At 39.2% G+C, this 16,845-nt stretch overlaps 1 protein-coding gene across 1 annotated transcript in view; it reads right to left on the bottom strand.

Moving 5' to 3' along the window:
- The window catches only part of LOC307022740 (ectonucleotide pyrophosphatase/phosphodiesterase family member 3), a 98,625-nt gene that overhangs the window by 36,830 nt on the left and 44,950 nt on the right, over positions 1 to 16,845 (bottom strand). Inside the window, exons 12-15 of the mRNA XM_079655632.1 lie at positions 15,538 to 15,646; positions 14,634 to 14,756; positions 13,999 to 14,030; positions 13,250 to 13,377 (exon numbers count right to left, since the gene is read on the bottom strand). Coding sequence (XP_079511758.1) covers positions 13,250 to 13,377; positions 13,999 to 14,030; positions 14,634 to 14,756; positions 15,538 to 15,646 — 392 coding nt within the window. The remainder of the gene's footprint in view (positions 1 to 13,249; positions 13,378 to 13,998; positions 14,031 to 14,633; positions 14,757 to 15,537; positions 15,647 to 16,845) is intronic.

A 16,845-nucleotide genomic window follows, 5' to 3' on the forward strand; every position in this document is an offset into this window, starting at 1 on the left:
GTCCCACTCTTGACCTAACAATCAACATCGGCACCTCTGTTGTTTCCCCGACTCAGACTGCAAGGAATCTGGGTGTGGTCCTAGATAACAAACTGTCCTTCACTGCAAACATCGCTGCTACAACCCGCTGCTGCAGATACACGCTTTACAACATCAGGAGGATACGTCCCCAGCTGACCCAGACATCAGCGCAGATTCTGGTCCAGGCTCTCGTCATCTCACGCCTAGACTACTGCAACTCCCTCCTGGCTGGTCTACCTGCATGTGCCATCCGACCTCTGCAGCTCATCCAGAATGCAGCGGCTCGTCTGGTCTTCAACCTTCCCAAATTCTCCCATACCACACCGCTCCTCCGCTCCCTTCACTGGCTTCCAGTAACTGCTAGAATCCACTTCAAGACACTGGTACTTGCGTACCATGCTGCGAATGGATCTGGCCCTTCCTACATCCAGGACATGGTTAAACCGTACACCCCAGCACGTGCACTCCGCTCTGCATCAGCCAAACAGCTCGCTGCACCCGCACTCCGAGGGGGACCCAAGTTCCCGTCAGCAAAAACACGTGGGTTTGCTATCCTGGCTCCAAAATGGTGGAATGAGCTCCCCATTGAAATCAGGACAGCAGATAGCTTACACATCTTCCGACGCAAACTGAAAACTCATCTCTTTAGACTCCACTTCGAGCGATAAAATTACTAACAAAGCACTTATATACTAATAAAGGGCTGGCTTTCTAAATGCCAGTTGAGTAGCACTTGAAATGTTTGGCTCTATGAAACCTGATGTACTTATATGATTCTGTTTTCTTAAAGGTTGTATCTTCCTGGTCGAATGCACTTATTGTAAGTCGCTTTGGATAAAAGCGTCAGCTAAATGCAATGTAATGTAATGTAATGTAAAAAAAACATCAATATTTTAGATCAAATAAAGTATATAGTTTGCTTTATGCAGTATATTTTTTGTAATATTGTTGAGGTGTTTTTACACAGTACAGTAGATTGAAGTAAATCAATTTATACATTAAGATAAGATAAGATGGACCTTTATTAATCCCGTGGGGAAATTCAGTAGTTCAAACAGCAACAGGGTAAGAGTGAAAAACAGGGTAGCAAAGATTCACACAGATGAATAAAATCAAAAAATAAGATGAGCGATAAAAATAAAAATAATAATAATGAGAAACTATGAAATAAGAAATGAATAAAACTAAAATATAATTATCATATCATGGATTAACCCCATTATAGCAGATGCCACATTGAATGGATGAACACATTTATGCATCAATAATTACAACAGAGTATTTCTAAATACAAGTTGTAAAAATACTTATATGTATTTAATATTAATAACATAATGATTAATTTCAGATGATAATACTTTTCAGGGTTAGGTCCGGTCTTAGCTCTCTGCTGCAGAGAAGATCACTGCTCTAAACAAAGTCAAAAATCCTACATCCAAATGGAATAAATATAATTAATTATCATTAATACGTTAATATGGAGCTATTTCAGGGTCATAATTTTTGATAATTGAATCTCTATTTTTTTCAGTTACATTTTTATCATTTTCAGATTCAAAAAAAATATTTTTTCAGTTTCAAATCTTGTTTTTCAGGTTTCACATTGCTTTTCACCTTTAGATCGTTTTTCGCTTTCAGATATATATTTTTTTCACTTTCAGATCTTTTTACCCTGATGTTGCTTGGGGGGGCGGGGCTTAGCAAAGAGTAGTTTGGCATCCTGAGTGACAGGCCTCCCTCTGTCATGTTGCCTTCATGGATGTTAGGTAGCGCGAGAAATATAACTCAACACTTTCTATACACGATACTCCCGTGACAGGTGGGAAATAAAACTGATACCAGCGTCAAAGTTCCGTTAAGCGAGCTGTTGAGCATCGTAGTTGGCAACAATCAAGGTATAAGCGCAATAAACTGTGCTAGAATGTGAAATTACGTATCCGCAACGAGCCGGCAGGTTGTTCTGGTGGACCTGACGCCATCCCCCACTGTCTCACGGAGAGATATCGCAGGTCCTTCCTTCCTGCAGCGGTCAGACTATACAACCAGCACAGCCTCTAGACCCCGCACAAAACCACACAGACTATAACACCTCTTGTTGATAAATACCAACTATGTGCAATATTTGCAATATGTGCAATATATATATGCCGTTAAAAACTGTGCTGCTAAATCCGCAGAACTGTGACAGGGTGTGTATTATGTCAAATGTGTAACTTTAAAATATAAAGTTTTTTTTTAATCTTTAATACTTTTTTCATGCATGCTTTAGGTAGCATTAAGCTGTATTTGGCTCTTCTCTGCTGTAACAATGTATCCCCTGTGGGACTAATAAAAGTAATCTGATTCTGATCGCAAAAACCAAGCCAATACTATGCTGCGTTCATGGAGCTACGTGGAAGTGGGGAAGGACAATGCTTGATTGAAAAAAAAAAATTACTGAACTGAATTAAAATAATATTCAACCTGAAAAATGATTTCAAATACTTATTTTTATTTTGAATACATCATAGTATTTTTCAAAGTTCAGGATAAAAACTTGAACTTTCAAATAAATTGCATTTTTTTGAATGATCAAAACTTATGACCCTGAAATAGCTCCATAGTTAAGTCTTGTTCATTGTTTTTCACTTTTATTAAATGTTTGATATTTCCGGCACAGACCCTTTCATACCGGCAATGCGCGATAGAAAAAACAGAAAGTGCGACAGTTTAAAATATGCGAACACAAACCTACAGATTGGGGGTTGGGAGATCACAGGAGGGGGGAGAGCTGTGGAATGTGACCACCATCCCCATTGGGAGACTTACTCCACACATTCCGATTGCCAATTAGTTTTAAACAAAGAGTTTGCAGCATTCAGCATAGGCAACATGGGGGGTGGGGGCTTCTCAAAAGAGAAAATGCAGATATAATTCACTCTCTCGACTCGCTGGTATCTCGAGCTGAGCGCTCATTGGTGGTTTGTACCCCGTGCTGCTGATGGAACTCTCCATTGGCTCGGCAAAAGTTTGTTGTTGTTTTGTGTCGCCACTTCCATTCACATTTTTCATCAATGTTCCACAATTTTTATCATGAAATTAATATCCATATATTTTATACTATACTTGCACTGCTTACCGTTTTCATACTTTATATATCTTAGCATATTCATACACACTGTTAATACTGCTCACAGGCTGCTGTGTATATCTAGTGTATTCATACCCCTCACTGTTTATTCATCATTCAATTAATTATATATTTTATTCTGTAGATCGTGTATATTACTTTTCACTTTACTGCTTGTTGCACCGTTAGAAGCTAAACTGCATTTCGTTGTCTCAGTACCTGTAATCTGTGCAATAACCATAAAGCATTATTGTAGCCTCAACAATCAAGTTCTAAGTAGTGCAATATGAAATAAAAAAAACTACACTCTTTTGGCAGTGTTGTGGTGCCGAGAGATGGGAGTCGGAGGCGGGGTATCAAAGGTACAAGCTAGGCTTTTATTTAGCATCTGAAAACCATTGTAAACAACTTCATGCCCGGGAAGCGAAGACCGGCGGAAACAGGAAGTCCTGTTCACTAAAATGTCCGTGCAGAACAATACCCCAACCCATAGATCCGTGGGTGAATAATGTCAATCACCAGAGTGTACACATTAACAAGAACTACACTCTTTTGGCAGTAACAATTAGTTAAATAATAAACTGTCAGACTGACACTGAAGACAAACAAACTTTTTTCAGCAATCAATCTGTTTAGTTGATTCTGGGTGACATGTGGCGATTATGTTTAGATGGTGTTGCTCCATCTGGGTCACTGCCGTTGGTTGAGACGGTGGGGTCTTTGGCGACTAGTTTTATAGCCCCATGTACATTACTTAGGCGCTTCAGGATATTGGCATTGCTGTTATTCGATGTAGACAATGCTTTCTGTCCTGCACACAGTTTACATTTGACCGTAATATGTTGTGCGTCCTTTATCCCCACAAATTGAAAATAGTGGTTATATCTCCAAGTTGTAAATGCGCTACTGCTCTCGCTGATACCTGCCATAGTGTGTGTGCTGGTGGTGGGCGTTGCCGTGTATGTGTGTGTGTGAGCAAGTGTTTGTGTGTCTGTGTATTTTCCCCATAAGGCAAGACCCGCCCAACTCTGTCCCTGAAATGTTACCCCGCGTTAACCAATCATCACTCCTCTCTGGTCACTTTCACTTTTCCATGGCACTGTGAGAGGACATCGCTGTATACATCCGCAGGGAGATTCAGTTCAGTTTGATCACATAATGTAACGCAGTGTAACCCATTTAAATCACAGTAACTATAACGGCGTTACTGAATGGGAATAGGTAACTAGTAACGTTATTAGTTACCGCAAAAGGTAGTTGCGTTACGGTAATGCGTTAGTTTGTAACGCGTTCGTCCCAACACTGATACACACACCTGAGAGGCACCTGAGAGCTGCCGTTTCATTCAGACTGTTTAAAAAAAAACAACGGCCTGATTTTAACAACTCAATGTGTGATTGTTATAGCGGTAATATTAGACACTAATAATACAGTAAACTATTAACACTGTACATATTATTGCCCGTGGGATTAGGATGATCGGAAGTGAGAGCCGTGCTGCATTTTCCTCCGGTCGGATGTGATATAAAAACAAAGCGATTATTTTTGTTGTTGTAAACTCACGTGGATTAAACTACATCTATTAGTGCATTCATTTCAATTCGCGAACCTATACATTAAATGATCGTGAGGATGATGATGGAAAATCGCTGGTTTTAGCCGGGCCGCATTTCCTGATGAAAAAACATAGCGATGGTTTTGTACTTACGCCAACGTGAATTAAATAACATTATTTTGTTAAATAAAAACATGGTGATGTTTTGTAAATGATTACATGTCTCTTATTTAGCACAGAATATGATCCTATCCGTGACATATGGATCTTAACAAATATCCGATATATCAGATATCTGTAGATCTATCAGCTGTTTATTTCACATGAGTTCCAGTGTGGCAGTTTTTCACGGCTCCCCCAGGTGGATCCATGATCCATTGCAGCTGGTTTCATTAAAATTACATTTATTTATCAAGGGGGCGTATCAAGTCCTGCGGGGGGGTTTTCCTTTTCAGCAGGGGCCCACCCCGTGCAGATCACGTACCCGCACGGGTAGGCATCTGAAATGAAGTGCTACATCTGTATGTTGAAGCACTTATTTTAACTGATATTATACATATGAATTATACTCTTATAAGATAAATGTAGATAGTAACAATGTGCCGAATATGACAGTTTAATGGTGGAGGCATACACACATATTGATAGATGTCTTGTAATGCACATTTGAGGAACCTGCAACCCAAGTTTTTCATTCATTGCATAACTACACCGTAGTTGTGTATACGATATTTCAATAAACCTTAGAAAATCTTGAAATCTTGAAAGGGATGTGCAAAATAGCCATTATATACAGTTTCTTAAAACCTCTTAGGCCCCACGGACCCGGTTCCGGGGCCGAAATCGCGTCATTTGCAGGAAACAACGTCTAAGGAACCTTTATATTTAATAAACTATGAATATTTTATATCCATATAACGGGAAAAAACTAATTTAACTGATCTTTTTCATTTTTTTCCCCCAAAAAAACACACAATGCTAACAGTGAGCCTCTGAATTAGCCCAGAGCGAAAAATGCTAACCTATTACTGCAACGAAAATCACTCCTAGTTCCCTTATTACTTATCCTAGCTGCACATCCAACACATCGTTTATGATCGCAAAGACACAGAATCTAACGGTGCCTACCTCAACACTGAAAGATACAAACTCGCGACGTTATCAACAAAAACGTACATCAAAACAAGTGCCGCTAGGTAGCCCACAACGCTAACATGGCTTACCATGTCTTAGACCAGTCTTTGTTTGTAACCTTTATTTAACCAGATAAAAAGCATTGAGATAAAATCTCATTTACAATGCTGACCTGGCCAAGAAGGCAGCAACGTTACACATAACACAAACATATAAAATACAGAGAACATAACTAAGAAAACAAAAGACGAAAAAAGCAGTTACTACATTGTGCACATTAGGACAGTAAGAAAGGCACTACTTATTACTGCAAGAGCAGCTGGTGACTTCTGACAACTTCAATTTAAAACAGGCTATAGAGACAAGTGCCATCAGTTTGAGGCGTGATTGAAGGTCATTCCAAGACCAAGGACCATAATAAAAGAGACTCCTTTTTCCAGCCTCGGTCCGCACAGCAGGAACCTGGAACCGTATCCAGGCACTGGATCTGAGGTTGTAAAAGTCACAAACTGGAGCAAATCTGGCACATATGTAGAGTGGAAGCTTTCCTAAAATGGCTTTATACATTAATAAAAACCAATGCTGCATCCTACGCATAGTGAGTGAGGACCATCCAGTTAGGCTCTACAGTGTGCAATGATGAGTCCTATAGGGTGCATTTGATATATAACGCAGTGCAGCATGGTAGAGTGGGTCAAGTTTGGCCAAGACAGTGGGACAGGCAAATCTATAAATGGTGTCACCGTAGTCCAGCTGGGACATGAATAAGCCAGAGACCAACCTTTTACGGGATGAAGTTGAAAAACAACATTTAAGTCTGTAAAGGAAGCCAAGAGTGAATTTCAATTTCTTTGTTAGAACTTCGATATGGTGTTTGAAGTTCAGATTACTGTCCAACCAAAAGCCAAGATATTTGTAGATATCAACAAACTCAACAGAGACGCCATCAAGGGTGTCAATGGAGAGGCAAGAGGACGCTGACTTGGGAGCAAAAAGCATTGCTTTGGTTTTCTTACTGTTCAAAAGCAGTTTGGAATCAAGAAGTGCATGCTGCAGCGTGATAAAATCAGATTTTAAATTGGAAGCGGCCATATCCAGAGAAGGAGCACATGAATATGCAATATTGTCTTCAGCATACATATGATAGGTAGAAAAATTGCATCTGATTACAATTATTGTTTACATATAATAAAAAGAGCAAAGGCCCCAAAATAGAGCCCTGTGGAACGCCCTTCTCCAAGGTGACAGGGTCAGAGACAGTGCTACCCAACCTGATGCATTGAGTACGGTCGGTTAGATAACTCTGAAACCAGCAAATGGCATTATGACCGAAACGAGACACCAACATAACATTAGACATAATGTGGTGATCTACAGTATCAAATGCTTTGGCTAGGGTCAATAAACAATGCAACACAAACAGATTTGTGATCCAAAGCAGCCTTGATATCGTCTAAGACTTTCAGACTGGCAGTCACAGTACTGTGCTTTGATCTGAATCCAGATTGCATAGGGTTAAGGATGTTGTGTGAATTTAAAAATGTTTTAGCTGAGTAGAAACTAGGGACTGAAGAATCTTTGATAACACAGAAAGATTTGAGATAGGACGATAATTATTTAACTCAGTGGGATCACCAGCTTTCAAGAGGGGCGATACCAGAGCTTGCTTCCACAGAGCTGGCAGTGTGTGAGTGGACAGGGAGAGATTAAAAATATCAGTTACTGGTTGTGCTATAATCTGAGCTGCAATTTTTAAAAAGAATGGGTCGAGGCCGTCAGGCCCGGCAGACTTTTTAGGATCAATTGAGTGCAAACCCTGTAAGACTTCAGAGACCGAGAAAGAAGCTAAATCAAAAACAGGGGAGCTCATCTCTTGACTAGGGCTGTGAGTACGACCATTTAGAGAGTCATGACTTTGCTCATCAAAAATGTGACCAGCCTTTTTGAAGTGAGCATTGAAAGCATTAGACATACCATCTGAATCTGAAATAAAAGAATCACTGACCTTCAGTTTTTGTGGGAAACTAGAAACCTTCTTGTTCTGAAGTGATTTAATTGTTTTCCAGAACTTAGAATGGTCATTAAAACAATCAGTGGTTAAGCTCAGATAGTAATCAGCTTTAGCTTTTTTAACAAGGGCTGAACATTTATTTCTGAGGACACGAAAAAGAAGCTAGTCATCACTAGTGTTAGACTTTCTAGCTAAAGACCATTGCTTATTTCGATCATGAATTAGATCAGATAGTTCTCTAGTAAACCATGGAGTGTTCCTATTCTTGACTCTGAATTTTCTAAGGGGGGCATGTCTATTAATAATCGATAAAAAGTGATCAATAAAAAATTGGACGGCAACATCGACAGATGGAATTAACGCTATGAAGTGCCATTTAACCTCCGCCAGATCGTGTAGGAAAGCCTGCTCAGAGAAGTGTTTGAAGCAGCGCCTGAGGACAATAAGGCCCTTGGCTTTGGGCAACTTAGTGCTCCTAACGCAAGCAATAGTGCAATGGTCACTGATATCATTAGGAAAAACACCAACAGACACATACTTATGAGCTGCATTTGTTAGAATGACATCTATAAGGGTATCGTTATTGGGTTTGGCAGGGTTTATTCTAGTGGGACTATCAATAAGCTGAGTTAAGTTCAAAGAATCACAAACCTGCTTAAACTGTGAAGATGTATCACTCAACCAGTCCCAATTTAAATCACCCATTAATATGATTTCAGAAGAAAACATAGACAACAATTCAGTAAGGCTAGTAGTTGCATCCATGATGGCCGATGGAGGCCTATAACAGCCAATAACAGTGACAGGAGCATTTGCTATAGTTATTTGGACTGCTAGCAACTCAAATTGCCTTGGAATTGAAATTGAGTGAAGGACTGAGCACTGTAGTTTCTCAGCAGTGTATATTGCAACACCACCAGCTCTGCCCTTACGATCCGTTCTGAATACATTATATCCATCAATGTGAATAACAGTGTCAGTGACAAACGGTTTTAACCAGGTTTCAGAAACTACAACAATATCAGGTTTAGCAACTAAAAACCAGGTCTTGAAAACATCTAATTTGGGCACTAGGCTTCTAGTATTAACATGCAGAAAACCCAATCCTTGCCTACAGCTAAACTCATTCGGAGTTGGCAAATGATGCAAGGAAGCAGAGAAACACTCAGGACCAGGGTTAATGTTAACGTTACCAGAGAGTAGTAGCAGTAACAATATTAACAGTCTGGAAGATGATTTTTTCACATGGGCCCTGGACGCGTCGCTCCTCGGGGGGGCGGGGCTGCTCCGATCCTTCGATATTAGCGAGTCCAGAGTAAAAAGGGCAAACGGGAGAGCGCATTTCGTGCCATGAAACATCAGCTTTTGGTAAAAACTATCCGATGGAGTCAGCGCTCCAGAGGTTCCACCATCTGAAAGTCCGAATTGAATAGAGATATTGCTGGGAGGCAATCCGTCAGTTTTGCCGACATGCGGTCTGACAATTAATCCCAGGAAGAAAGCGAACACAAGGGTAGCTTTAGGCAACATAGTGCCTTAACACACCTAATTCAGGATCCGCAGCTCAGGTGGATCCGCAGCTAAGGTGCATCAGCCCCCGACAGCACGGCAGGACAGACAGCAATCCAGAGTCCGAAGGAGCGAAAGCTCAGGCAGAGAGCAAACAATCCAGTCACAGCGAGGCACCGGCACAAAACAGCCCAAAAACTCAAGCTTTTAAAAAGTTTTTAAAAGCGCAGCAGACCAATTTAAAAACGGGTCTAAAAAGCTAAATAAAAATTATAAAATGTCAGTATGCACAAGAAGAACGAGGATGAGACAAACACTAACAGAGACAGAAAACAAATCAACGTGCTGCCATCCTAGAAGTGTCTCCTGCTGATGTTCAGGTGATCAGTGGTTAACTGGTCTTCAATGGCATTAAAACGATAACAACGATGATGTAGTTAATCCATAGGTTAATATCCAATGTGGCTGTGTCCCCTTTGAAATGTTCTGATAATCTATAAGCAATAAAACTGCAATTCCGTTTTAAAAAAGTAGAGCAGGCCATTCCTAGGCTCTGTAGCTTCATTGAATGCGCAAAGACGCCATATTTTGTTTTTAACATGAGTGTGTGCGGGACAATTTCCCTTCGATTCTATTGGCTCTCATGATCAGAAAGAGATGTCACATGTCAAAATCGAAGAAGGGGGGCCAGAGATATGGAAAATCCACCCAAATGGCCCCAGAAGAGGTTATTTTTGCTAAATCTGTCTAAAAAGGTCAAATATCACTTGTTTTGCATCAATCTTGATACAGGGTACTTATTATATGTTGTACTTTGGATTCCTAAAGCTTTTAGTCTACTAACCCATCATCCAAGGTTAGTTTTCACTATAAGTACGACATATCTTTTGGACGGACACTATAATTTACAGTTTTTTACCATGTTCAATCTGAGTTTTCTTTAAAATAAAAAACATCTATATTGATTCTGACTTTTCAACATCCAACTCACAGGTTTATAATTACTTTGAGAAAAAAGATTATTAATGTAACCCTTTTAGAAGGGAAGATATGGTCATTTGTTCTGGGAATGTCATTTTTTTCGAGCCTGAAACCTGAAAAACAGGCTTGGGGCGCCCCACGGACCCTTCGGACAACATCTGCAAGCAACAGTGTCTGAGGGCTTCTTAAGATTTAATAAACTATGAATGTTTCATATCCATGTAACGGGAAGAAACTCAGCCAACTGATGATTTTTTTAGGGGTGCACCAAATGGGAAATTCTTTGCCGAAACCGATACCGAAAATAGGAAACAGTTGGCCGAAAACCGAATGCCGAAAGGCCGAAAATGATTAATAGAAATATATAGAAATATATTTCTATATATATATATATATATATAGAAATATATATATATATATATATATATATATATATAGAAATATATATATATAGAAATATATAGAAATATATATATATATATAGAAATATATATATATATAGAAATATATATATATATATATATAATGTATACATTTTTTACCAATGTTGTTCAGCTACCTGATTATGGAAAAAGACTTGATTATGGCAAAACTTAACTTAAATAATAATCACTATTATGGGTCCATAAAACATTTATTCAGCACTTTTGAATGCATACAGTAGATTAATTCCAAGTCAAGTGCATTTTCTTTCCTCTGTAGGATAACTACAACAAAGTGCATTCAGAACAAAGCCAAGGTGCTTTAAAACTGCATAAACATCTAGGCCAGTAGGCCTACAACAAAATAGTGTAAATAAAGACTGTAACAGCCAGGCCTTCAACAACAACAAATGCACCTATAAGTTTGGTAACCTAACGTGTTGTTGTGATGACGTAATCAAAACGCGGCGACAAGCACGGCACGCGACCATGCTCGCGGCTGGCTCACAGCCAACATGTCTGCCGCTTGGAGATATTTAAAAATATCAAAGAGAGAGGCGCGGATTGCGATTTGTCAAACGTGTTCAGCTGACATTTCTCGAGGGGGTGTAACTGCAAAGACTTTCACCACTTCGGGATTACTCCACCACTTGAAATCAAAACACCCGGACAAATATGCGGAGTATGATCAAAGTAACCCTGTTCTCTGACATTCGAAAAGGCCCTTTCGGCCGAAAGCCAAAAGGGCCTTTTTAACCATTTTCGGCCGATAATTTTCGGTGGCCGAATATTCGGTGCATCCCTAATTTCTTTAGCAAAAAAAAACCCAAGGCTAACGCTGAGCCTCTGAATTAGCCCTGAGCTAAATAATGCTAACGCTGTTAGCACAGAACTCATGGTATAAAAGCCTTATTACTTATCGCAACTGCACATCCAACATATCGATTAGCATCGTGAGAATACACAGAATCGATAGGTATCTATATCATCACTCCATGATCAGAACTCGCGACATTAGAAACAAAAACAGACATCACAACACGTGGCATTAGGTAGCAAATATGGCAATATGTCTTACCTCTGTTGTTGTCTGATCAAAAGTTGTCTTCAATGGCATTAAAACGATAAAAACACTGCTGAAGGTTAATCCATAGGTTAATACAATGTGTTTGTGTCACTTTGAAATGATTTCTGATAATCCATCAGCAATAAACCTACTTTTAAGTTTTCAAATTTCAGAGCGTAAGATAGGTTTCGCTTTTGGCAAAGCTTTTGGTGTGTATGTGGAAATTCCCCTTCGATTATATTGGCTCTAACGGTTCAAAAGAGATGTCAATCATCAAATTTGGACCAATGGGTTCCAGAGAAACGGCAAAAACGCCCATTTCCACCCAAATGACCCCAGAGGTGGATTTTTTTTAAAATTATTATATGTTGTACTTTGGATTCCTAAAGCTTTTAGTCTACTAACCCAGCATCCAAGGGTAGTTTTCACTATAAGTAAAACATTTTTTTGGACGGACACTATAATTTACAGTTTTTTACGATGTTCAATCTGAATTTTCTTTAAAATAAAAACATCTATATTGATTCTGACCATTCTACATCAAACTCACAGGTTTATCATTACTTTGAGAAAAAAGATTATCAATTTTCCCTTTTTAGAAGTGTAGTTATGGTCATTTGTTCTGGAAATGTCATTTTCAAGCCTGAGACCTGAAAAGCAGATTTGGGGCTTAACAGGTGAACTATTAGTAGAGAATAACGAGTAATGAATACACTTTATAGGCATCTGCAGATACATTTTTAGTCTTTTCAAGCACCAACTAATATCTCGCCTGATTGTTGGCACCCGTTCGAGTCCAGTTTTGGATAGTCTGCCGTGGTTTTGTTCTATTTCAAAGAGCTGTTTGACGCTCTGTGTAACCTTGGCACACTGCCACTCCAACATCCAATCCCGGAGCTTGAAGGTTAATCACGGGGACTGAAGTCCCAAACGATAGCTGAGGATTATGGGTAGTGTAGTGTCTTCGGCCATCCTAAACTCCGAAATGTTTTTCGGATTTCATATCGCATTAACACCATATCCCAACGTGCATTGTGGCTAAAACATCCAATCACCAAGCTTAAACCATAGCTGAGGATCTTGGGTAATCAGTTCAGTGGGTGTGTATCGCAATGATGCTCCAAATTTCCCATATAGGCCTACGTCTGTTTCCGGCAATTTTATTTTGAAATTTAGTTCCTGACGGACGCCAAAAAAGCCAGAGATTATAGAATTAAACAAATAAAAACAAGGATAATTGTGTGTGAACACGAATCAATAGATTAAATGTCGTGACTATAACACGAAATGCCGTGAGACTGGGTTGTGTATTTTGTGTTTGGGGAATTTTCGTTGCATTGTTTTTTACTTTAACATGTTGACCACTTCAAAAAGGCCAACAATTCCAACCTGAGAATGCAATTAAAAACATCTAAAAGTGATGGAGTGCAGACTTGGATACCTCTCAAACAGCCACTTTAGGTCCACCAGGACGTTAACGTCTTCGATGCGCCGGCTGTTGGCAAAGTGGAGGCGCTTCGGCAGGTTGGCCTTCAGGTAAGGCTTGATCTTTTGGTCTGGTTTCTTACACTGAAATCCCCAGAAAAACAGACAGTGTTGTATTGGTTTTACTTGCACACATCATCATTTCATAAAAAATGATCTTATTTTCTGGATGTGGCTCTCACATTCGGGCTGCACAATATATAGAAAATCTATCCTTATTGTGATGCAACATTCTCGGTATAAGATTCCCATAGATAGCTAGGTCTGTGATAAATCATATATTTGATAATATTTTGTTATATGTGCCATGCATTCAGGTCTGGATATACTGTATATATTTTGCCAGTCAGATGAAGCCCTATGGCTCTAGATGTCCCTCCTCCCATGTAGAAGTAACGCCATTGGCTGAGGTGGTAAGGCTAATGGACTTGAGCTGAGCATCGGTAAAAGGAAATAGACAAACGAAGAAAATATGGGGGATGAAGGAGCAGAGGAAGAACTTTTTATTACAAATAATGTTTTCATGCAAGTCATACCGAACACATGTGACCACCACCATAGGTAACACCAGATGTGCAGAGTGCAGTGCCATTAACGCACAGCCGTCCAGTATTTAACGTCTTCCTGATATCGTGCAGCCCTATCTAACATTATACTTTTAGCAGTTAAAAGTTGTAGATGTTGGTGGGTGCATGGAAGACTCACAGTCATGTTGGCCACAAGTCCAGCTGAGTCAACTGTTGAAAGTTGAAAATGTCATTACACCAAACGCATAGCACAAACATGTGCTCAACTTGATTCCCCACACAATTTTTTTTTTTACTAACAGCCAATTATGAACAGATGTCAGATATCGGAAATCAGAACGGCTACACATTTTCACTTTTTTTTTTAACACTTTTGGAAACATGTGATAATGTACCGTAAGTACACAACTCTACAAATATGACTTCAAACTGTTTGGGGTTTGTCACAGGTTGAGAATGTATTTGGAAGTGTTGAAGGAGATTGGCGTTGTTGCATTTGGCACCAAGAGATGGTTGCCAAACAACATCACTATCAAAGTGATGACTCAAATACATATTTCCCTTAGAGTAAGTCATCTTATTTTCTTAAGCTAGGTATCCCTGATACCCCTGCAAACATTTAATACACGACTCATTTAATTGGACTCCTCTGTGGAGTTACTTTTTGTTGGAATAATAAACTGGCTGAATATCAGGGACTAGACACGCTATATCTGTTAGGTTAATATTAGTGTTTCTTAGTCAGAGATACCTGCTGAATTCCAACAACTTCAGCGTGGATCATAAAGCAGAATAAACAGTCTGTAAACTCACACACTATGTCGCTGTGTTTGGTTCTGATGCGCCCAAATGGTCCCTCAGTCACCCAGTAGTTTCTGATGTCGCCCACCAGATCCTGCAGCACCTCCTTCCTCTCGCAACTAATTTCCTCCATGCCTGCAACAGTAATAAACACTTTTATTAATCCCTATTATATTATAACTAAAAAAAATGAACCTAAATGGTTTAACATGTTTCTCTCATCAACTGCAATTCACCGGCACTCAACACTTCCATTAAACTACCGATGTTTATATCAATGAAGCCGATAGTTTCGTTACAAAGGAAAATTAGATCGGGAAAGTTGTGGGTAAGGACCATGAAAATGTGCACATGTGTAATATCAGGCAGAAAATTTGCTGCTTTGTTAGCAGGAGACTCATCATATGAAACACAACAGAACTACTGCCAATGGAATCCTAGCAAAAGCTAAAGTACCTTTCAAGCACTGCAAGTTTAACGAAAATTCATGGAAGTCAGAAGGTAAGGACCATACTGTAGATGAGCCCCTGGTGCAAATTATAGGACTTATGCATCATAAAGTACATACAAAATGTATTCCAGCAACATGTGTACACTACTAGAAATCTTTGTTCAACCCATTTTTAGATTGTCGTCTCATTAGTTAAAACATAACACATCACAAAGAAAAATAATAAATGTTCCTTTTCACCATCAAATTCAAATGTTCTTAGTAATAGATTTCCATTTGAATATTTTTTATGATTTAAATGACCTCAATAAAATCTTACCAAGCGACAGACCATCAATAAACACAATAAACATAGTGTGAGATATTTAAAAAAACAATCTCGCTCATTGGCACTGATTTGATTATTCATTGTGTTTCATTATTAAAATGATGCTGCTGAAAGAGAGAAAATGTTTGGTATGCTACCGTGATCTGCCACGATGACGATGTTGAGACAGCGGTGGAGGCCGATCTGCTTCAGGCCGTTCATGAGCTGACCAATGATCTTATCCACACCCTGGAGAGCTTCAATCAGCTGCAGAACACACACACACACACACACACACACACACACACACACACACACACACACACACACACACACACACACACACACACACACACACACACACACACACACACACACACACACACACACACACACACACACACACACACACACACACACACACACACACACACACACACACACACACACACAGGCTTAATATCTCAAATTTTCTAGGCTCCCATTCCCTTGTGCTATAATATGATGCAAAGGGATACAAGAATGTATACACAATTCTTATTCTTGATTGTAATAATAGTAATAATAATACTTTTTAAAGACAATAATCAAGCAACAGCTTAAATAGAGTAAACTTACGGCAAATAGAGGACATTTATAAAAAGGTTAACATATAGAAGAGAGTTTTCAGAAAAACTGCTTGGTTTATGTTACTTCAGCAGGATAATATGCACATAATAAAACAACTTTGTAATCTTTCAAGGGTAAATGCAATCAGCAGAAATAAATTGCTAATGTAGCCTGTAGCCATAAACAAACTACATCATGATTGCATGGCTAGCATCACCGATGCTAAGTTAAAGGCGGTGTAGTTGGCGTGATGGTGTTTTGTCTTCTCATTTAGTCACTTGTAAGCAACCGCCAACACATATAGTCTTTGGACATTCACGAATGGAGGGTTTAATGATGTGTTTTATCTTGTAGAACCAAATGTGGAAATCTCTTCAGCACATGTTAACAACAGACCTGATTGCAGGCTTCTAACCGCAGACACGTTTAAAAAAAACATTGAGTAAAATGTTTTTGCTGAGTTTTAGGACTGATTACTGCACCACTCTGTGATAAAGATTTGAATGTGTGCCATAATTCTCAACTGAAAGAAACAAGACTGAATGAGTTTTGTTATTTCAGGGATAACATTGTAAATGTTGGTCAAAAAAGGACATCCAGGTTCTTACGCAGAGTAATAAAGCACTGTAAACACAAGTAATCAGTTATGGGGGGATGAAACAAGTTTGACAAATGATCAGCCTGGACATTTGGAAAGAAAAACACTTAAAAAAGTAATACACTTTTGTGCAAACCTTTCAGCCTGTTTTGCTCCTCAGTAAACTACTGGGTCAGTGTTATGGAGTATAAACATTCAACAGTCTGTTGTTATTCCAGAGTGCAGGGTTGACACTACAGCTGTGAGCTTTCAAAGGCCT

The sequence above is a fragment of the Notothenia rossii genome, assembly GCF_949606895.1.
Source record: "Notothenia rossii genome assembly, chromosome: 10".
Classification (NCBI taxonomy): domain Eukaryota; kingdom Metazoa; phylum Chordata; class Actinopteri; order Perciformes; family Nototheniidae; genus Notothenia; species Notothenia rossii.